General features: G+C 44.1%; 1 protein-coding gene across 4 annotated transcripts in view; it reads right to left on the bottom strand.

The window, feature by feature from the left end:
* Window positions 1-22,975, bottom strand: part of TRAPPC10 (trafficking protein particle complex subunit 10) — a 118,494-nt gene that overhangs the window by 11,430 nt on the left and 84,089 nt on the right. For 3 of the 4 annotated variants that reach the window (XM_077119129.1, XM_077119132.1, XM_077119131.1), the window contains 12 exons: window positions 16,664-16,825; window positions 15,988-16,102; window positions 15,109-15,185; window positions 13,968-14,059; window positions 12,117-12,257; window positions 11,693-11,805; window positions 7,675-8,189; window positions 6,866-7,007; window positions 5,333-5,491; window positions 4,420-4,649; window positions 3,070-3,170; window positions 871-997 (listed from right to left, as the gene is read on the bottom strand). In XM_077119129.1, the coding sequence (XP_076975244.1) occupies window positions 871-997; window positions 3,070-3,170; window positions 4,420-4,649; window positions 5,333-5,491; window positions 6,866-7,007; window positions 7,675-8,189; window positions 11,693-11,805; window positions 12,117-12,257; window positions 13,968-14,059; window positions 15,109-15,185; window positions 15,988-16,102; window positions 16,664-16,825 (1,974 nt within the window). The remainder of the gene's footprint in view (window positions 1-870; window positions 998-3,069; window positions 3,171-4,419; window positions 4,650-5,332; window positions 5,492-6,865; window positions 7,008-7,674; window positions 8,190-11,692; window positions 11,806-12,116; window positions 12,258-13,967; window positions 14,060-15,108; window positions 15,186-15,987; window positions 16,103-16,663; window positions 16,826-22,975) is intronic. The other variant, XM_077119130.1, reaches the window with a different exon arrangement.

Genomic DNA, 22,975 nt, shown 5'->3' with positions numbered 1-22,975 from the left:
TGTAGATTGGGAGAAGGCTCAAAGAAGGAGTTTTAACAGAAAAAATAGGATTTAAAAAATGAGTATTGCTGCTGAATCACTATATTGCTATTCCTTCCAGCCTCCAGTGTTAAGGAAAAATCTGAAATACTGGAATGGTAACCCATAACAAACTCTGAAATCCATTCTGTACTATTTGTTGATGTGTACTTTCAAAATTATTGCTTGTTCTTTCTTTCCTTTGTATAAATATTTCACAAAAAAGGAACATTTTTAATATTTAATATTTAATATTTAAAAGGGAAAATCCTTTTATAATGTGGATACTGACATCCATTAAGAAAAGTTTTACTCTCCTAAACACCTAGGCGCTCCTCCTGAAACTCCGCATGGAAAAGGGTCGAGAGCAGACCCACACCCAGCCAGGCTGAGTGCATTCCAGCGTGGACACAAACACGACTCCTCTGCGTTTTTCCTTTAGGCACCCTTGGGTACTGACTCACAGGCGGGACGGAAAGGCCACTCTTATCATAGGGGGTGATGGCATCTAGCAATCAACAGGAGCCTCAAGAATAAGCTCATATTTAGATATCGTAGGACAATTTAAGATTTAATTCTTCTAAAAACACAATTATCAAAATATTTCTTAATGCCCCCCTGTGCCACTCAGCACACACAACAAAATACGAACACACACATGGCGCCAAGCAAAGCTGTGGCTTCAGAGAGATCTAAAATGTATGTGAGCGTCTCCTAACTGCCCACTAGACTCTCCTGTGCATGCGCAGGCTCAATGTCAAAGCCCCCTGATGCTTTCATCAGAACCAGTAGGGCCACTGCATCTCCCCTCTTGTCTCCACTGTTCTCTGCCAGAGCCGAGCAGCTCTTTACCTGCTGGGGCTGTGTGTTCAACGGTATCAGTTGCATGCTGGTGCTGTCACCTATGTCGACGAGATGACTGTCTGAGAGCTGGAAGTCAATTTCTGACAAATTCTGGACACAAATTTGGATATATTTCCTAAAGTAGAAAAACAAAAAATGTAATTTTTACATTTAACAATGTTATTCAATATATTTCAGCTTTATTAAGAAGAGCTCTCTGGGGATCAAAAAAGTGGCAAGGCAAACAAAAAACAAGTTGCTTCATATATTTCTCCTTTTGATTTCTCATGTAAAACATGTGAAAAGATCGATCTTTTAAAAAGAGAGACTTTTGTGGGAAAACGGACAAAGACTATCCTTTTGACCCAGTATTATTACATGACTATAGTCGGTATCCTGAATCTGCACTAGATTACAATGAGTTAGGCAGGAAAGAAGCCTTAGCGACAGGAAGGCTTTAAGTAATGACTATTCCTTCAGAAACTAAACTTAGATTCTACTTTAATTTCCACTACATGTAAAGAAGAGTTCTGCAAAGCCAGTAGTGGCTGTGTAAGCTGAGCCCCAAGTACAGACATATGCCTGGTCTCATCTGCATTCCAGTGGGTGTGAGCCCACAGCAAACAGGAGCTCTTGAAGATGTTATTTTTAGTTAGGTGGAGCCCATCTTAATTGGGTGGGCCTGAATCTGATTGCTGGAGCCCTTCATAAGCAGAAGAAATTCAGAAACAGAGGGAGGAAGCCACCGGGAAGCTGGTAGTAAGTGGAAATTCGGAAGAGAAAGGAGCGGACACCACCAGGTGGTGGGAAAGCCAAGGAAGCCCAGGGATGGCTGGCAGCCAGAACCCTACTGACCACAGAAGGAAGCAGCCTTCCAGCCAATACATTAGTGCTGCTTAACCCTGCCTACTGCATGCTACCCGCCATGGCACCCTGGAAACCAGATACCAGCCTTAATAAAACATTTCAGGCTCTGTTTAGAAACCGTCAATGTTTTTAACCATCAATACCTTCAGTTTCCTTATTGTAATTTGAAAAAAAACATACATACACCCACAACAAAGCTACCAGTATAACATTCAATCCCAAACATGGCTCTGCCTTGCTTCCAAATTATGCACACATCAATGGATGAAAGCCAGAGAGAGGCACAGCGGAGCCTGCCCCCAAAGCCGGTGACCCGTGTCAGGCATTCATTGCAGAGGAATGCCTTTCTGTCTGGGTGCAAAGTAACTCCATGTTTTCTTATGCAAGAGCTGAACCTAAGCCTAATCAAAACTTGAGAGGAGCAGTTCTTACTAGGGGGTGGTTTTGCCCCTACCCTAAGGTGGGGTACACTGACCAACATCTGGAGACATTTTGAGGATGGGGCCACTGGCATCCAGAGGGAGGGTCAGAGAGGCTGCTCAACACCCTACAACAGACAGGACAGCCCCTTGCAAAGAATCACCCGGTCACAAATGGCAATAGTGCTGAGGTCAAGATAGCCACCAGGTGACAGGAAATTGGGGCCGCTGGACTACTTAGAACCCCAAAGATCTCACCGACCATGCAGGAAACCTGGTTTGATTCCAGGCCTATGCACTTCCAAAAAAAAAAGTTCCACAAATGGTGCGGCAATAATGACATAGTCACATGGAAAAAAAAAATGAGATGTGACCCCTCCACTACACAGCATACAAAAAACAAAAACAAAAACACCCCAGGGATGCAGCCAGCCGAATCCAGTATGGTAGGCCTTCCAGAGGACAACTGACCCATGTTTGGCAAAAGGTCAGTGGACTGAAAGCAGTGTGGAAGAAGGACAAAAAGAGCTTTAAGAGATGTCATAACCAAACAGGGGTTTTGTTTGGATCCAACATCAAAGACATGGGTCATCTCAGTCCTTTTGAGACAGCTGTGGAAATACGGGTATGGACAGGGGATCTAGGCAGACCAGGCAATTATCATCCATCTTCACAGGCAGACAACAGCCCAGCGGTCACTCAGAGAACATTAGGCCATCCCTAATGGCCAGGGATGAGTATTTAGAGGTAAAACGGCATAAGGCTTGGGAATGCTTTAAAATACTTTAAAACCCAACCTCCAGACTCGATTTAGTTCTATCATCTGTGCATTCCTTCACTAAAGCCAAGCTTGGAGAAAGAAGAACTCCCCCCGAGGGGAATGCTGGAGGACAGCCAGGGATTGTGGTCAAGGCTCCATTACCGCGTCCCAGCCGACAGCAAGGCATGTGTGGTCTTCAACGGCACGCTGAACGTCAGGGCGATGACGGTGGAGTAGATGGACCACGGGCAGTCGATGGATAGCTAAGGGAAGACAGAGACGCACGTCGGACCCCCACACCACAAACCATGAACCCCCCCACGCAGTGCAGCACCCCCACCACCACTTCGTTCAAAGAGGCAGAGCTGCCAACTTCCAAGACATTTTCTTCTGTTTTTACTACCTGTAGTTCAGAAAGTAAAGCCCCCAACACACACACACACACACACACACACACACACACGCAAAGAAGAAGCACAAGGCTGTGGGCCCAGATGGGAGAGAGCACAGAACCGGAATGCCCCTAAGCAGCCCTCTAGGTCTCCCAGCACTGGCAACGAGACCTGTCCCACTAACTCCCCTCCAGCACGTGTGGCAGGGACCTTGAGCAGTCATCCATCACTCCACAATTAAATTAATCCACATGAGCCTGAATGCGGGCGCTGAGTACCAGTTTGACTTTTAGAGGTATAGTGGACAAAAGCTGCTTAATTCCCTTCGGGGCAGAAAGCAGATTTCCAGCTTCAAAGAACATTCATTCGTTCAAAGACCATGCACTTCTTTTCTTGAAATAAATATCATCTCTGCCTCCTGAATCTCTTATGAAAAAGGGAGGGAAGAAATCGTCTTTATTCAAACACTTCCTGAGGATCAGAAAGGTAAGGCATTACTCTGCAGGTGTTGTCCTAGCTGGTATTTTGTGCCTTAACCTCCCTAAAACGACACTTTTTCTCACCCTGGCGATGCCCTGCTCTAGGGCACGCAGGCCTCCTGGCGGGGTGGGTAGAGTCACCAACAGGGAAGCATGCTGGCACAAGCACAAGGGCAGCCACACCTGAGGTTAGCAGGCGTCCCGTGGTCTAGCCAAAGCCACCCAGCTATCAAGACACCTTGGATAAGTGCCAACAACAAAGCATAAGATGGAGTCTGATTTCATGCTTCCTTGAGGAGACCAAAGCACACCATGACATGGAACCTCCTGCCAGCCTAACAGTTGAACGAAGGCACTGCCCTCTGCCAAACCTAGTTTGCACGAGGTCTAGGGAACGGCCAGCATCCTGTCCCTGTCGAGTTGGGGAAGAAAAGTTTGCATCTGTTTGTCTCTGTCCTTGAGGGAGGCACCCTTCACAGAAGGGGGGTTTGGACATAAATGCCAACTCAACTCCAAGCCTGGGTGTCAGGAGCTTGGCGCCTGCAGCTTGAAGAGGCAGTCACTAAACTGCCACTGGGCCACAAGGTTTTTCACAACAGACAGGATGAGCCGACGCCACCTCCCCACACGAAGCACCTTACTTTGTGGTCTGTGGTGACCATTCTGTCGCCAGCTTTCTGCTTCTCCTTAGACTTCTCATGAGAATCATTTGCCCCCAGGTTGTCACTCTCCCCTCTGGCTGCCAGCACTGAAGGCAAGGAGAGAACCTCCAGCTCAAACTCCACCACGTGGTACGCAGGTGCTGCGGGCAGGCTGATACTCGTGACCTTTTCAGAGGACTGAATCCGCAGGGATGCAGAGGAAGACTTTTCTATGAAGAACAGAAAAAGTTGCTTTACCACCAAACCCAGTATCTTGTGTTCCCTTTCTTGCACAGTAAGTAGGTGAAGGGACCAGTGGAGCTCTGGCCACTCCTGCCCACAGGGAAGGACCAGGTGGGGAGAGAGGCAGGAAATTAGAGAACAAAGTGACCCTCCAGTAGGCTGGGGCCAGAGCACTGTCATCACTCTCAGACTGAAGACAGGACACACATGTGAGTCCTCACACCTCTCTCCCATCACCCAGGAAGGGAACAGAGGGCCCTTCCCTCTGCTGAGAGCATGGCTGGGGACTTGGGGGAAAGACATTTCATGTAAGGTTTCTAACCAGTGCCTGAAAAGTTTGATGTGTCAATATACCACTTCCTGTGTCTGCCTTTTGCTAGGGTTAGGGTGAAAGACTCTGGCCAGAGGTCAGTGGACTATCACCCTAGGAGCCCAGGTCCCGCTCAACAGGCTGCATCCTGTGTCATCAGCAAGGTCAGCACAACATGGCCACGAAGCATCTGAGCTGCTCAGAGCCCACCCCAGGTCCTGCTGAGCCTCGGTGCGGGCCACAGGGAAAGCGACACGGGATGGAAGAGCAAGGCCATGCCCATGCTGTGGGTGCACTGACCATCTCCGAGCACACCTCTCAATCCCTGAACACTGAGCCCCATGGAGCTGCGCACCGTACCTCTCATGTTAGAGTAGACGACAGCCCTGTTCTCGGCATGAGACAGGATGAGCATGGCTTCTGCGTTGCTGAGCTGGAGGCTATCCCCATTTTTTATTGTATAATGGCCAGTAGTGACAGTGAACTTGACCCTCTGAGGAATGCCAGCCAAAAGGCTGTCTAAGGGGAAGAAGACAGCAATTAGCACCTCTATCAAATCAGAAAAGATTATGTATGGATCTGCTGTGAGGTTAAAAGCATTCTGTTTTTTTACTATGAAAGATCAATTCATTTTAGACACTCCATGAATTCACTCAATTTCTATTCCTCTCTGCCCAACCTTTTTGCCTAAATTATGTGGACCAAGCGTTGAGGGGACCTAGCTGGGGACAAGAGAAATTTGTGTGCCTGAAGGAGGTTTCATCCCCAGCTTGGTTTAGGGAATTAGGAATGACAATGCAGCTGTGTCCATGAGGGTCTCAAACTTTACCTGCTAATAAAGTTGGTAAGAAAGAATCACATAACAATGAGGCTCAGGATAGGCTGTAATGAAATTCAGATGTGTGGCTGCCATTTGGCAGCTTTTCCTAATTGTCCAGTATAGGGCTTCAGGACCGGTGGCTTGGAAGAAGCCACTGCTCACCTTTAACAGGACTAGAGGGCCAGGACAGGCTGGGGGTTCTCATAATCCCACTTTGGGGAAGGGAGAAAGAAGGCAGCAAGAGACAAGAAATAAGACAGGGGAATAAAGAAACAGAAGACAGAGGGGCAAGAAGGCCAGAGGCAGGAAAGACGGTGGGCAGGCTGCCTTGGAGGACAGGGCAGGTAAGGCCCAATGGGTGCCAATAGGTGAGGCCCTTGCAGGAGCAGGGCTGGAGGGCAGCTTTTCTCAACCTGCTCTCTGGGGAGCAATCATTGGTGCGATGCACTAACAGGTTCAGCACTATCAGAAAAATGGGGAGAATGGCTCATAGATTAACTACAAAAACAGTTCCTTGATTCTGTCTCCAAATGGAAGAAACAAGCAAATAAATACACTATCTCCAACCTGAGAAATTGAGTTACTGACGCATGGTCTTTTAACACTTGTTTACATGAACTTCTCCTTATTTTAGGACTTATCAAAAAGGCCAGTAGCCTACAATTTCACAGACATCTTACTAGTGAGTCAAGCTTAATCAATACTTTCAAAGGAAAAGACTTCTGATCGGAGAACATAACTAAATCTTGCATTTAGCCTTTGAGATAGAGTTATGAGCAGGAAATCATAGACCTTTATTAAATTTTCTGCAGCAAACGTTAGCTGCTATCTAATTTTTCTTATTTCTAAATACACCAAGTTTATTAAACATAAATGTTAGCTCCTGTTTAGATGGACAAACTAGCAATAGCCAGTTAGTCCCAAGACTCCACCAAGTGAACCAAGAAATCTCTTCACCTAAAATTGCAGAAAGCCCCTCACTTTCTGCTGGCCTCTTCCAGGTGGTACAGGACAGCCTAAAACAAACACAAGGGATGCCGCAAAGCCTCCCTGGCATGCCGGGGCCGACTCACCAGCAAGCGGCTCCACGTGCAGCTGGGGCTCCTGGGAATACACATCGTACTGCACGAGGGGGTAGATGTGGGGGAGCACGAAGCAAAGCGGGCCCACCGAGGCGCAAAGCTGCCGCAGCGTGTAGGTCCCTGGCTCCCTGGCCTAAAGTCAAAGAAAGGCATATGGAAAGACATTAGCCACAGTGAAAACTCGGCACTTCCTAAGGAAAGCGGAGCCCCACACAGGACCGTGCTTTTGCATCTACCCCAGTCCACGGTGATCTGAATAAGGATGTGTCTAGGAAGGCATTTTCAGTTTTAGAAACTGTATTCGTAGAGTCTCTCCTGCAGGTGTTCAGTGAAAACAGTCAACAGGAGATTTCAGACCTGCTCTCAGACCAGACTAAACACCCGGGATAGGGAGAGTTGTGCATCTCCCTGGGTCTGCGGAATTTCAGTGCTGAAGATGGGAGTGAGTCAGGAGCAAAGACACCGGCATCCGTGCAGCCACAAAAGAAAATCAAGTTGAACAAGAAAGTATGTCATCTTCTTTGAAATCTACTTATTTAACAAATGAGGGGAGGAGAGCAAACTAAACCAACTGAATGCAAGAACAAGTAGCTATGCAAATAATTTGACATTTATCAACCACCTTAAAATTGTATAAATGACTTTTTAAATACTGGTCTATTCGTCTCCAAGGCTAAAGACAAAAGCAGGGTTAAGAGCACAGAGGCCTCACCTCATCTTTCTCGGGACAATTCTTGCAAGCCCAAGCCCCTTCTTTGTTAAAAGCTGACTTCCCAGCCCAGCAGGGCCCCGGCACATACCTGCGTGCTGAAGGTGATCGTGTTGGCCCCTGGCTGCAGCGTCACACTGCTACACTTCAACGTGTGAGCCGCATCCTCCAGGGCCACGCCTGAAGGCATTTCTAGGGAAGAGCTGCTTTCCTGCCTTCTTAGAAGCATGTGGACATTTTTGCAGATAATCCCAGTTGTGTTCAAGGAGTTATCAGAAGGGCTTCTCTCAAACATTGCATACAGCTCCAGGGCAGGGACGCTGTTCTGGGATACGGGGAAACGTGAGGTCTCGCTGGGAAAGGTGACAGTGCCACTGGGCACCTTGTGCTTGGTGAGCCACTCGGCCGTCTTCCGGTAGCTGTTCTTCTCGAGGCTAAAGTGCGTGCTGATGGCAATCTGCTCCACGCACACGGGGACTGGCATGTGGCTCCACGCGGTCATCCCCACAGACAGCGTGCCCCCCACGTGGACCACTGCGCTGGGAGGGTCGAAGTGGAGAGCTCTCAGCTGTGCAAGAGAATGCATGGGCAGCACTATTCTGTGACCTGCAAACACATGCAGACAGGTTTGGCTTCCCAACAACATGGCGGCAGCCCCTGGACGTGTCGGGTTGGCTAAAGTACAGTTATTCCTTCCACATCATGACTTGCCCCGTTGAGGTTTTGATATATTACAGGTTGGCATAAGACCTTAAACGGGAATTTGGGAGAGTTTTGTGGAAGCTGCAGATGACATATGAAGGCCAGCAAATAACCCAAAAAAAGGTTCAGAAACTCAGATACCATTACATGGTATCGCTTGGCCTTTCCTGACTCTGTGAAGCCTCTCCCAGCTGCACCTTCCCGCACGACCACCCCATCCACCCCAGCCCTCTCCTCCTCTGGCCCCACTGCTTTCCCTGAAGGAGTATAAAAGGCCCTCCGGGAGCAGCCTGGCCAGTGGTAACACCTGGTGGCCTCGGTGCCTTCCAGGCTTTTCTGCTCTCTAGCTGCTGCTGGTGGAAATGAACCCAGACGGCAGCTGGGTGAGCTGCCTACTGGCAAATGGTAATGACCCAGTGCTTCTCAGGCATGGCTTAGAAATGGCCGGACACAGTTTTCAGCCCATGGGAGTGAAAAGGCTTTAAGTTTACAAAAAAAAGCCTCTGGTATTTGCTTGATTTCCCTGTTCATGCGCTGCCTCTTGAAAATGAGGGAATACAAGCCCTAAACCCAAATTTTACAAGGTACTGCAAACATCCCTAAAGAAAAAAAATTCAGACTTCTTCTCTGGTATGCGATCTTCCAGATGGAGGGGGCGATGCAGAAGGGGTGGTGGTGCACATAACAACTCAGGCGCCGGAGAAGTCATGTGCACAAGACGCTGCAAAACCTTCGGACCTCATAGCAGCAGCACAATCCCAGAGGGGAATGTGGTCAAAAGCAGAAAATAAACAAATGCCTAAACAACTCCTAGAAACCATGAAAGCCAAAGATATTAAGGCTTCTAAGTTTTTATTTGGCAAAACTAAGAAAATGCAGGTCAGCTAACTCCTCAATTTCAAATGAAATTTGAAGACGTCCGATTCCTAGAGTTGTTTCTTGGTATTCCAACACATTCCCATCACGTAAAGACATCTGAATTCTCCCTTGCATATCTGGAAACAAATATCCAGGGTCTGCCAGCTGGTGAAGCAGCCCCTCACCGAGCCCCTGGCTCACCCTCCCCGGGACGGCTATGGAGCACTAGCTGCATTATCACTTGGATGACAGCCTCCTCTGCTCTCTCTGACCTCCTCTCTGGAAGGTCCAGCACCTGGGCTTGTCTATAAAAACCACAAGGCTATAGAACTATTAAGTACCTATTAAATGTTAATCAACTAAAGAACTTGCTGAGATTGATGCTATAAGATCAAGAGAAAACAGCAGACAGTTATAGAATATTTTATTCACATAGACATATCAAGGAGCTTTCACAGGAAATCTAACTATGACAGCTCCACATCTGAAACAACAGACGTAGCAGAGGACTCCACTAAAGGCCATTTTGCACTTGAAGGAATTTACAAAGCCAGACAAATAAGCGTCATGTTGTTCCTGAGAAACCAACTCATTTCATGTGCAACAACACCGCCCCCCTGCTCCCGAGCAGTCCAAAACCTGGTTAGTAACTATGCTGGTTGAAGCTGTAATGTACTGCAGAAAAGCCATGTTCTTCTAATCCGGTCTTGTGGGGGCAGACCTATTAGGGGGTGGGACCTTTTGATTAGGTTGTTTCTATGGAGATGTGACCCACCCAATTCAAAATGGGCCTTCATCCTTTCCTGGAGCCCTTTATGGGAGAGAAGCTAAGAAAGAAAACCCAGGGAGAAGCAAGAAGGATCCACAGGAGCTGAGAGCACCATTTGAAACCAGAAGCTGGGAGAGAAGGACAGCAGACGTCACCGTATGTGAAGGGACACCTTCGCACCAGAAGGTGGGAGAGAAGGAGAGCAGATGTCACCATGTGTTCCCAGGTGACAGGGGAACCCAGATGCTGCCTTTCCTCTAAAACAAGAGGACTCCTCTAAGAAGGTGTCCTCTTCTCCATGCCTTAATTTGGACATTTTCACACCTAAGAATTGTAACTTGTAACTTAATAAATCCTCCTGGTAGAAGCCAATCCATTTATGGTACATTGTATTTCCGCAGCATTAGCAAACCACAACAGTAACTAAGTACCCTCCCTGGTAAATTAAACATGAGGAGTAAGCTTTACAGTAAATAGAATTTTAGCTGGGACGCACACATAAAGCTAAGCCTGCCAGATCTAACTTCCAGTTAATGCTACCATGATGAAATGGACACATTCTAGAAAATGGATCAGTCTTGAAGACCGCTGGCTCAACGTCCTTAAAGAGTCAAGTAACGCAAACGTCCTCAGCAGACAGATGGATAAACAAAATATAGTTGGTCCATACAGTGGGAAATTTTTCAGCCTAAAAGGAATGAAGTTCTGATGCATGCTGCAAAAAGTGGATGAATCTTGAAGACGCACTAAGTGAAAGAAGCCAGACACAAAAGGCCACCTCCTACATGATTCCATTTATATGAAATGACCAGAAGAGGCAAATCCATAGAATCTGAAAGTAGATGAGTGGTTGCCTGGGCTGGGGGGGCTGGGGGGAGCAGGGCAGATGGGGGTGGTTGTGGGGGGTTGGGAGGAAAATGTACATGGGGTTTCTTCTTGAGGTGATGGAAATGTTCTAAAATTGACTATGCTGATAGCGACACAATTCCGTGACTATGCTTAAAGCCACTGAATCTTACATTTCAAGTGGGTAAACTGAATGCTATGTGAATTTTACCTCCATAAAGTCAATTTTTTAAAAAAAAGTGTCTTGAAAAATTGAAGCAAAAAAGATGGGATTACTATTTAAGTTAAAAGAGAACTGAAGGGGTGCACGGGTGGTTCGGTGATAAAATGCTCGCCTTCCATGCAGGAGACCTGAGTTTGATTCCTGGACCATGTACAACTCACCCCACCCCAACCACCTCCCCAAAAAAGAGAACTTAGATACAACAACCAAAGGCAACACATGATTCTTGATCAGAATCAGATCCTATTAAAAAATAACTTAAAGGGGCGGGCCACAGTGGCTTAGCAGGCAGAGTTCTCACCTGCCATGCCAGAGACCTGGGTTCAATCCCTGGTGCCTGCTCACGTGAAAAAACAAACAAACAAAAACAAAACTTATAACAACACTTTTTGAAACAATAAGGGAAATATGAGTATGGAATTGAAACAGGTGAATTCTTTGGGTGTGGTTACACTGCAATGATTAGGAGAACGTCCTTAATTTTAGGAGAGGCAAGTAAAATTCTGGTGAGGTATCACAATGCCGTCTAGAAGTTTCTTTCAAGTTCAACAAAAAGAATTTAAAAAGTAAAAAAAAAAAAAAAAAAATACAGTGATGTTTGCTCCATGGAGAATGTAGAGCCTAGGTGGTTGGTATTTATTTTCTTTTTACTTTTCTATGTATTTCTTATGTACATTTTTCATAAGTGGCAGCTTGAGAAACCGGTCTTACCTGGGCTGCTTGTCTGTTGGCTGGCAAAGCTGAGGAGCTCCTGGCAGAAATGCTTGCGCTCCTCTTCTGTCAGGTGACGGTCGCTGGCTAAGAGGCTACTGGTCTGAAGGTAGCTGGAGCAGAGTTAAGGCCACTGTGGGAGGTGTGCCCATCGAGGAAGGCTGGCACAAAAAACTTCTCAAGTTCCTATAACCATTAAAGGGCTGCCCAAGGGGCAGCCTTCTTTTATGAAGTTATTAGGGGCTCAAAATTAGCTATGCTGATGAGGCTGTTTGGATTCTTCCTCTACACTGCATGTTGTTTACCAGGTAGGTTTTTATCTCCTAATCATTAAGTGTCTATTCAACACTTAGCTGTGGGCCTTGTAGCTGTGAAACAGAAAGCAATTTTCCCTTTTCATGAAAATAATAAGCTTAAAGGATACTTTTCAGTCTGTCCAAGGTGTTTCTGACATTCAGCCAATTGCTTCCTTGTATGTGTGAGGGGCAGTGCCCAGCCCTCAGCCAGGTATGTCTTCAGTGCTCCTTGAAGGTAGACTTCTGCCTTCTGTGGAGACTTCTTCCTCCTTGGGAAGTCAACAAGCATAAGCTTCCATCACAGTTCCCGGTAATCCACACGCTTACACATGAGCTTCCCTGACCACCCAATGCCATGGCTGACGCTCCGTCCTTAGATCGTCCTTTCTCCCACCCACTCCCCACATACGACAGACACATGGTTCACCGGGGATCCTCAACTGGACCCAAGGCGAAGGGCTCAGAGGCAGGCTTCTGGCCAGAACACACTACTGTCCAGCACCACACAGGAGGAAATGTGTGATGGATCTTGAAATGGAGAGGGAGGGCATTGTTCACCCTTTCAAGCTGACTTAGGCAAGCCAAGGCTAAAAAAGGTGCAGGGCTGGCCCATGGACACACACCCAGTAAGCAAGGAAGCTATAAAACTTGGGCCTGGCCATACCACCTCACTGAGACAGATAAACCCAGAAGACACCCACAGGCCCAGTCGAGAGGCAGAGGTCAACACAGAATCAGGCACAGTGCTGAGCGGGCTGCAGAGGTTGGGCAGAAGTGAGGAAGAATGGAGCTGGCAACGTGCATCACCTCAGAGAAGAGCTTTTCTGGACCATTTAAACTTGGAGGTGTTCGGAATAAAGCCACACAACTTGAACACACAAATCACCAGAGCAGGCCAAAGGCTCTGTGACCACAAGCACTGCCTCGCCTTCCCCAGAATGGGGGCTGAGGGCCAGGGACAAAGCTCAGCTACAAAAAAGCTCTTGCTCCTTCTAGGTGGAGTCCCAGGGAAGCATCTTGGTCTCCTCACTCCACTCCAGAAGCAGGTTCTCACACTCCCCAGTTAAAGACATTCTCATGTCACGTTAAGTTTTTAGATCAAAATGACCTATGTTAGTATTTCTAGACTTTTATTGCACCCCCTGCAACTATTTTTAAAAACGGTCAGAACCTTTGATACTTAAGTTACAATTGCCAACAGAAAATGTCTTCAATTCTAGGCGAGAAGTGCCCCGAGACCAGCCAGCCTAGCTGTCCACACCCATGCTGAGGCCACCAGGCCACGGCACGCTGCGGCAGGGCTGGCCCAGGATGGCCGCAGCCCACTGCAGCTCCTCTCCCTCCAGCCAGGCTTCCGAGGGGCGGCCCTGGCAGCATCTCAGTTGTGGCCGCTGCGCCCTGACTGCCGTTGGTGAGCTGTGAGGCTGGTGATCTGCTCCAGCCACATCTGGAAACTCGCAAATTTGCTGAGATGATCCACAGGCCCCTTTCCAGCCAATTCACATCAGGAACTATTAACTCAGGAACTGCGGCTTCCTCTCTTAGCAAGGTTTATTTATCAGACATGCTGAAATGTGCTGAGTTTGAGTCTTTTCTCTGGAACACACCCTGGAGCTGGAACCTGAGTGGCAATCTGCACAGCATCTGTTCAACACCCCCCACCCCAAAAGGATTCAATATAAACCAGAAGCAGTGCCATTGAATAAAATGTTTGAGTATATATTCCAGTTTATTTGCCATTAATTAACTTCCTCATAATTCTTTCATTAAATAAAATAATCCCAAAGACCAGTTACAACGACTTGAAAACCTCTCCATGTGTTTTTCAGACTAAACTGAAAAAATATGTACGATTGGTTCATGGATTCAATCTTCCATCTACAAACCTACATATGCTTTCTATTAACTCCCTACATACATCTTCTCTTATCTATGTAAACTTTTAAAATTCAAAGAAAAGTTCAAGATCAATTAATTACATGTAAAACTCTGCCAAATCCTTTCCAACAAACTTAGCAGATCGAATTCTTCCAATACTTGTATACATTTCAATGGTAGCATGGGACAAATCCTGTGAAAAAGTAAAAAATGACATCATTATGTGCTTGCATTTTTTTTTATATTTGGATTGAGTTATTTTTAATGACCATTCCATTCTACATATATAAGCAGTAATTTACAATATCATCACATAGTTGCATATACATCATCACGATTGTTTCTTAGAACATCTGCATCAATTCAGAAAAAAAAAATAAAAAGCAAACAGAAAAAAAAATCATACATACCATACCCCTTACCCTTTCCTTTCATTGATCACAGGCATTTCAATCTACTAAATTTATTTTAACATTTGTTCCCCCTATTATTTATTTTTATTCCATATGTTTTACTCATTTGTTGATAAAGGTAGATACAAGGAGCATCAGACACAAGATTTTCACAATCACACAGTCACACTGTGAAAGCTATATCATTATACAATCATCTTCTGTGCTTGCATTCTTAACATCAGAAAGAGCCCTATATTTATTTACCCAAAGCTGAAGCACAAGACATGGTTATTAATGTAACATTTTTTACTTGGCCTCTGTTTTTGTTGTTGGTACTTGAGTTTTTAAAATAAAATTTAAGTTATACAACGCTAAGAAACATGCATGTATATGACGCAGCATGATAAGAGAGACGTGCATGAATTCACCACCCAAAAAATTTAATTTGTGGAGCACTTCCCTCCCAGAGGCAGGTGCTTACATCTTTTTAAATTAAGGACAAAAGCTCTGCCCAACTTCAAGTTATTCCGTTTTTGGTAGAAAACTAGTCACTCTTTCCTCTTGCCGTTTATATTCTACTGAATGAGCAAATGTATTCTGAACGAAATTATTAATATTCAAAGATGCTTTTATGTCTAGTGACGGCACCATGGGTAGGAACCAAATCTGACTCCACGAATCATCCACAGTTCCCCAGGGTACCAAAACAACTTTTGGAAGGCCTAGAAGGAGGTCCCCAAACACCAGCGCCCCCTAAGTCTGCAGGCCACTTCCTCAGGAGGCATAACAAAGGCGTCGAGAGGCCCAGGCTCTGCCCTGGGCTAACTGGGGACTTTGTCATACTTACTAAGTAGTGCTTTTCAAAAGCTTCTACTGACGATAAAGCTTCTTTGAGTTTCTTGTAAGGACTCTGAGCTGTGTTGGCTTAAATAAAGAGAAAGAAGGCTCCTTAAGCACCATGTCATGCCCCATCATGCAGCTGACACTTCCCCTCCGACCCTGCAGGGAGTGGCCTCGACTGGCTGCTCTAGGATAACAAACAGCCTTGCCGATGGAAATTACTGCTTTTTTTTCCCGTTCTTTCCAAACGAATACTTTCACAAAGTAGTCTAAACCGTGCATGTAACACTTCTTTTTCTCATCTTTGAGACATGATTTTTCAAAAAACCTTTTATAAAAACTTCAGTGAATTAAATTACATCCATAATCATCTGAGTTGGTCTCAAGTAAAAGAGTACAATGTAAGTATTATACATTTTACCCTAAAAATTATTCAACTCAGCAGGAGCCCATTTTGTTCTGTAGGTATTTTTTTCAGTACACTTTAACAACAACTTTGCTATATCATACTCTTATCTTTATATCTGTACCTAAAAGAATATAGTAATGTACCTTTCAAGGCGCTTTACTATCCAGAAGTAATTTAACAATGAATAGGATTTGTCAGGCTATATGAGTAGAAAAATAAGGTGGCATTTAACTTCCAAGATGAATGGCATGATCAGAACATGAAAATATAGGAGAGTCTATGATACATTTTTTAAAAATCCTTCCAATTTCTTTAACAATTCCTAACATTTCCACATGTGATTAAATGGCAAATGTCCTGAGTTTTAGCATGATCACCTGAAAGTAGGTACAGAAAGAAGTTACACATGCCAGGTCACAATCAGTGTTTTCCTACTTTGCACTGTGCCATCTGCCATAAGTCAGCTTCAAAGAATACCTGTCTCAGGACGCTCAGCTCCCAAACCTGCCAGAAGATCGACCGTCCGATTGAGGTCTTCTGAGTCAGGCCCTTTCTCGGACACAAGTCCACACAGATAGCCCAGGGACTTAAGCTGTTGAGATAAAACCAAACTTCAAGTACTCCCTAGGAATCAGAAGAGAATCCATGAATTTAAACATAACACCTCAAAACCAGCTAAATGCCAGAAGAAATTTAGCTTCCACATCAAAATAATTATCATCTTGAAATAAAAATCTCTCTTCTGGGGATCATTTCAAGCTTCTGTCATCTGCCTGGTCATTCTCAGTGTGGCACTTGCTTCTGAGGTTCACCCACCTGCACCCTGCCAAGTGTCCAAGGCTTGCACTCAGCTCACAGCTTCCACGAAGGCCCCGCTGCAGGGGTCTGCAACCTGCATGTACCTGTCAGTGCCCAAGCCAGACACACAGACACTGCTCTGAAATTCTCCTGTGCAGCACATGTTTCGGCCTCCCGGGCAGCCCCTAGCCCACGTGGAACCACACCATCAGCAAGCACTGGATACCCTCCAACTAAATTATCAGTTCCCTCCGGGGCTGCTGGTAGAAGGAACCAGCACCACTGGTGCTGCGACCCAAGTGAGCAACAGCTGTCCCGACAGAGCCAGTGCCAGCAGTCCTCGCAGCCTGGGTACCTTTTCCGTGGCATAGCTCCACAGGCCCACGGTGTGGGCGGCATTGGAGTCGATCAGCGCCCGGTCGCAGCAGCCTTCTATCCTCTGCAGCACCTCCAGACAGCTCAGAAACACCCAGCAGTCCAGAGCTCCGGGGGGCACGGACACCTGCAAGGGCAGAGGCTACCAGCATTACAGCCTCAGGCAAGGCACACAAGCCCACAGTGCTAGTGACAATTTCCAACACTTTCAGACACTCGGGCAGCTACCCAAGCTCATGGGTACCAAACAGGCAAAACTCTAAGGAAGAAAAAGGGAAAGCTAACACGAGTGACCTAAGTTTAAATGTGGAGAGTAGGGAGCACTTGCCCCCAGAGACAGCCTCTGCCATCCATTCTGGTCATGACAGGGCATGGTGTGGCAGGGGGCGGCTCTCCATCACAAGCATACGTGTTTTCAAAACTTACTAAGAAGAGGAAGCCTACACAAAGGCCAGTGGGTATCACTTAAGATAACCAGTGTAAGAACCGGTTACTTCTCATGCTGAACAGCAGATTTTACAAAGATAGGGCAGGTGGGAGGGAGGAAATCAAAACCACAGATGACAGCCTAGTCACGCTGAAGACACTTCACATTCAAGAGAAGAAATCTGAATGGTGAGTAGCCATTAGGGAATATTTAGGTGCTACAAATTTTCTAGGTGTGATAAAGTTAGTGTGCTTATGTTTTGTAAAAAGACACCTTGCTGCTTAGAGATACACACTAAAATATTTCCAGATAAAATATGATGCCTGAAATTTGCTTGAAAACTAATCCAGGGAGAGGTGAGGGGGAGTGAACGGGGACACAGATGAAATGAGAAACAGCTGTGAGCTGGTGACTGTTGTAGTTGGGGAAGATACCCATGGGTCCACTGAATTACCCTTCCAACTTCTGTCTCTATTTCAGCCTTTCCATTAGAAAAAAAAAATTGTTTTTTAAGTTATACTATCAGCAGTAAAAAAGGATCCACTATATATTATCAGTTCTAAGATGTGCTGCTCTCATCGTAGCATCCAGGAGCATGGGGAAAGGGGGATGTGTCCCACAATTCACAACACCTTCATCATAACTGGCAGTGATAACTTTTCCGTGGTGGCATGAGCACTGTGCTGTATCTTACAAGAGGTCTCTCAGCCTGGGTGAACTATGTTAACGAAGTTAAAGACAGAAATTTAGGGATTAACTCTCCAGCAGCTGCTAAGTTAAGAGCTGCATGATGCTGGTGAAACTGACTTGTATGTGAAGGGCTCCCACAAGACACCCAGAGAACAAAAATAAGACTATCAAGACCAAAGTGAGTAGGGGCAAGACGGTGGCTTAGTGAGGTGTGAGATCTAGCTCGCCCTCAGGAGCAGCCAGTAAGCAGTCAGGAACAGAACAACTACGTGGGCTACAGCAGTGACCAGACGCACAGTGTACAGCAGCCTGCGACAAGTCGGACCATCTGAAACCCCACAGAGAGCTCTAAGTCCCAGAGACACGGAGGCCAGCGCCCCTGCCCCCCCAGCCCCTGCCATGGGCATGGCAGCCTGGGTTCCCCAAGGGGAAAGGAAACAGACTTTACTAGCAGCAGGGGCTTAGCTTAACCAAGCTTCACTTGAAGAATTAGTTAACAAATTCTGACTGCTAAATATAGGCCCCCAGCTCAGATAAACCTGGAATAAGAGCTAAACGTACTGGGAATTTTTGCCCTGGCAAAGAGGGGGCAGGGTTGATGGAAAAGGGGGGGAAAAAAAAGAAAAGGAGGATTTTTGAGTTGGACAGTACAAAACACTGGAACAGGACTGGACCCTAAAACAATAAAAGGGGGGGCACATACAGCCTGGAGATACATAGAGCTGTGTACCAACTTAAACTCTTGATAGACAAATCCAAGGAGTGGGGGGTCCTGCTCTTGAAAAGGATCCACCCTCCCTTTGTTTCTATTATTTAACAGCCCCACTAGGTAGAACTGGAAGCCTTCTCAGGCATCAGGTTTGCCCCAGGCAAGGGTGGAATTAACTCCTCTGAGAAACAAAGTAACTAGTCAGGTGAAAAAAAAAGAGTCAATTTCTTACAGGCTGTACCTCCCCAGGAAAAAGGTGGGACCCAGCTCAAGCAGAGGCCCTCCTTCAGGAAATTCATGCCCCAAGGGATAGAAAACAGAAGAAATCAAAGCCCACCTACTATTGCAGCCTGTGTCACAATCACACCCCTGGCAGGGAGATTCTGTTGAAATAAAATGCACTGTATCACTTTACACTGGTGGGAAGCTGTGGGCAGACAAGTGCTACATGCTGGGCAGGACAGGAAATGCACAGAGTCTAGAGGCTTTATGGGAAAGTCTGACAACCTGCTGGGTCTGACCCTCAGGGAAAACTGCTGCTGGCAACTCTTTCCTCCTGAGAGGAGGCCAGTCTGGTCTGGGAAAATCTGTCTGGGGTCCATAATGTCTGAGGAGACCCTCCTAAACAAACAAACAAAAAGGCTGCATATAGGGAGGGGAAGAAACAGTAAAACAAGAACTGAAAAATTCTGATAAAACAGAACCTATACTAGTGGTCTAAAATAAGTTGAACTAAATGTCAGAAAAGTTAGAAAACAAAGCCATCCACAAAGAAAATCTTAGGTAAAAGAATAAGAAAAACCTCCAGAATAAACTAGACAAAGAAAACAAATGCCTAGATGCCAACAAAAAATAATGAGTCACACTAGGAAAATCAAAGATATGCCTCAGTCAAGGGAGCAAACCAATAACTCAAATGAGATACAGGAGTTGAAAAAACTAATTCAGGATGTACAGACAGGCATGGAAAATCTGATCAAAAGTAAAGTCAAAATAAAAAGAAGAAATTGAAAGTTTGAAAAAACAAATCCCGGAACTTATACAAATGAAAGGCATAGTAGAAGAGATAAAAAAAAAAAAAAAAAAAAAAAATGGAAACCAACAACAACAGATCTGAGAGGTAGAAGAAAGGGTTAGTGAACTAGAGAACTGGGAATATGAAATCCAACATACAAAGGAAAATACAGGGAAAAGAATGAAAAAATATAAGCAGGGTCTCAGGGAACTGAATGACAACATGAAGTGCATGAAGATACATGTAGGGGGTGTCCCAGAAGGAGAAGAGCAGGGAAAAGGAGGAGAAAAACTAATGAAGGAAATAGCCACTGAAAATTTCCTATCTCTTATTCTTATAAGACATACAATTTCAGATCCAAGAAGTACAGCGTACCCCAAACAGAATAGATCCAAACAGACATACTCCAAGACACTTACAAAACAGACTGAAATGTCAAAGAGAAGAATTTTGAAAGCAGCAAAAGAAAAGCAATCCATCATATACAAGGGAAGCCCAATCAGACAATGTGTAGATTTCTCAGCAAAAACCATGGAGGCTAGAAGGCAGTGGTATGATACATTTAAGATTCTAAAAGAGAAGAACTGCCAACCAAGAATTTTATATCCAGCAAAATTATCCTTCAAAAATGAGAAGGAGATAAAAACATTTTCAGACAAACAATCACTGAGAGAATTTGTGACCAAGAGACCAGCTCTGCAAAAAATACTAAAGGGAACACTACTGGCAAATAGGAAAAGGCAGGAGACAGAGGTCTAGAGAAGAATGTGGAAATGAAGACTATCAATGAAGGTAAACAGATAAAAAAACAAAGAAACAAAAAATTAGATATTACATATAAATCCAAAAGGCAAAATGGTAGAAGAAAGTATTGCTTTTACAGTCATAACACTAAATTTTAATGGATTAAACTCCCCAATCAAAAGACACAAACTGGCAGAATGGATTAAAAAACAGGACCCAGCTATATGTTGTCTACAGGAGATGTATTTTAGACCCAAGGACAAACACAGATTGAAAGTGAAAGGTTGGGAAAAATATTTCATGCAAACAACAATCAGAAAAGAGCAGGAGTAGTGATCCTAACATCAGACAAATTAGACTTCAAATGTAAAACAATCAAAAGAGACAAAGAAGGACACTATGTATTAATAAAAGGAACAATTCAATAAGAAGACATAATAATCATAAACATTTATGCACTGAGCTATAGTACTCTAAAATACATGAGACAAACACTGACAAAACTGAAGGGAGAAATAGACACCTCTATCATAAGAGTTAGAGAGACTTCAATTACCTGTTCTTATCAATATATAGAACATTAGGCAGAGGATCAATAAAGAAACAGAGAATTTGAATAATAAATAAATTAACTAGGCTTAACAGACATTTATAGAACAATACACCCCACAATAGCAGGATACACATTTTTCTCAAATACTCATGGATAATTCTCAAGGACAGACCATATGCTGGGCCACAAAGCAAGTCTCCATAAATTTAAAAAGACTGCAATCATCAAGGAATTGAGAAAACCTTCTCGACCAAAAGGGGGAACAGGGAAATGAGACAAAGTGTCAATGGCTGAGAGATCCCAGAGTCAAGAGGTTATCCTGGAGGTTATACTTATGCATCAAGTAGACATCATCTTGTTATTCAAGATGTAATGGAGAGGCTGGAGGGAACTGCCTGAAAATGTAGAGCTGTGTTCCAGTAGCCATGTTTCTTGAGGATGATTGAATAATGATACAGCCGTCACAATGTGACTGTGTGATTGTGAAAACTTTGTGTCTGATGCTCCTTTTATCTACCTTGTCAACAAAGGAGTAGAACATATGGAATAAAAATAAATAATAGAGGGAACAAATGCTAAAATAAATTTAGTTTGAAATGCTAGTGATCAATGAAAGCAAGGGGTAAGGTGTACGGTAGGTATAATCCTCTTTTTTTTTTTACTTTCCTGTGTTCGTTTTATTTCTTTTTCTATTGTCTTTTTATTTCTTTTTCTGAATTAATGCAAATGTTCTAAGAAATGATGAATATGCAACTAAGTGATGATATTGTGAATTACTGATTATGTATGTTGTTTTATTTTGTTTCTTTATTTTTTTAATTAGTAAATAGATTTAAAAAAAGACTGCAATCATACAAAACACTTCCTTGGATCATAAAGGAATGAAGTTGGAAATCAGTAGCAGGTAGAGGGTCAGAAAATTCACAAATATATGGCGGTTCAACAACACACTCTTAAAAAAAGTGGGTCAAGGAAGAAATTACAAGAGAAATCAGCAAATATCTTGAGGCAAATGAAAATGAAAACACAACATATCAAAATTTATGGGATGCAGCAAAGGCAGTGCTAAGAGGAAAATTTATTGCCGTAAATGCCTATATCAAAAAAGAAGAGCAAAAACTGAGGAATTAACTGTTCATTTGGAAGAACTATACAAAGAAAAGCAAACTAACCCTAAAGTAAGCAAAAAAAAAGAAAGAACGAAGATTAGAGCTGAAATAACAGAAATTGAGAACATGAAAACAATCAAGAAAATCAACAAAACCAGAAGTTGGTTATTTGAGAAAATCAATATAACTGATGGACCCTTAGCTAGGTTGACAAAAAGAAGAAAAGAGAAGATGCAAATAAATACAATCAGAACTGGAAGAGGAGACATAACCACTAACCCTACAGAAATAAAGGAGGTAATGGAAGGACACTACGAGCAACAATATATTAATAAACTAGACAACACATAGGAAATGGACAACTTCCTAGAAAGGCATGAACAACCAATATTGACTTGAGAAGAAACAGATGAGCTCAAAAAACCAATCACAAGTAAAGAGATTAAACAGTCATCAGAGAACTTCCAAAAAAGAAAAGTCCAGGACCAAACAAATTCACATGCAAATTCTACCAAGCATTCAAGAAAGCATTAGTATGAATCCTGCTTAAATCTTCAAAAAAATTGAAGAGGAGGGAAGGCTACCTAACTTATTCTATGAAGCCAATATCACCCTCATACCTAAGCCAGACAAAGACACTACGAGAAAAGAAAATTACAGACCTATCTTTCTAATGAATATAGATGTAAAAATTCTCAACAAAATTCTTGCAACTTGAATCCAGCAGCACAGTAAAATAATTATACACCATGGCCAAGTGGGATTCATCCCAGGGGTGCAAGGATGGTTCAATATAAGAAAATCAATTAATGCAATATATCATGTCAACAAATCAAAGCAGAGAAACCTCATGATCATCTCAATTGATGCAGAAAAGACATCTGACAAAATTCAACATCCTTTCTTGATGAAAACACTTCAAAGGATAGGAACAGAAGGGAACTTCTTGTAGTTTTCTGTGTATAGGTCTTTTGTATCCTTAGTTAAATATATTCCTAAATATTTTATTCTTTTGTTTGCGACTTTAAATGGAATTTTTTTTTTC

This window comes from Tamandua tetradactyla, chromosome 10 (assembly GCF_023851605.1).
Source record: "Tamandua tetradactyla isolate mTamTet1 chromosome 10, mTamTet1.pri, whole genome shotgun sequence".
In the NCBI taxonomy this organism is placed as follows: domain Eukaryota; kingdom Metazoa; phylum Chordata; class Mammalia; order Pilosa; family Myrmecophagidae; genus Tamandua; species Tamandua tetradactyla.
Note: the sequence above shows the minus strand (reverse complement) of the source record. Positions and strands in the feature narration are given on the sequence as shown.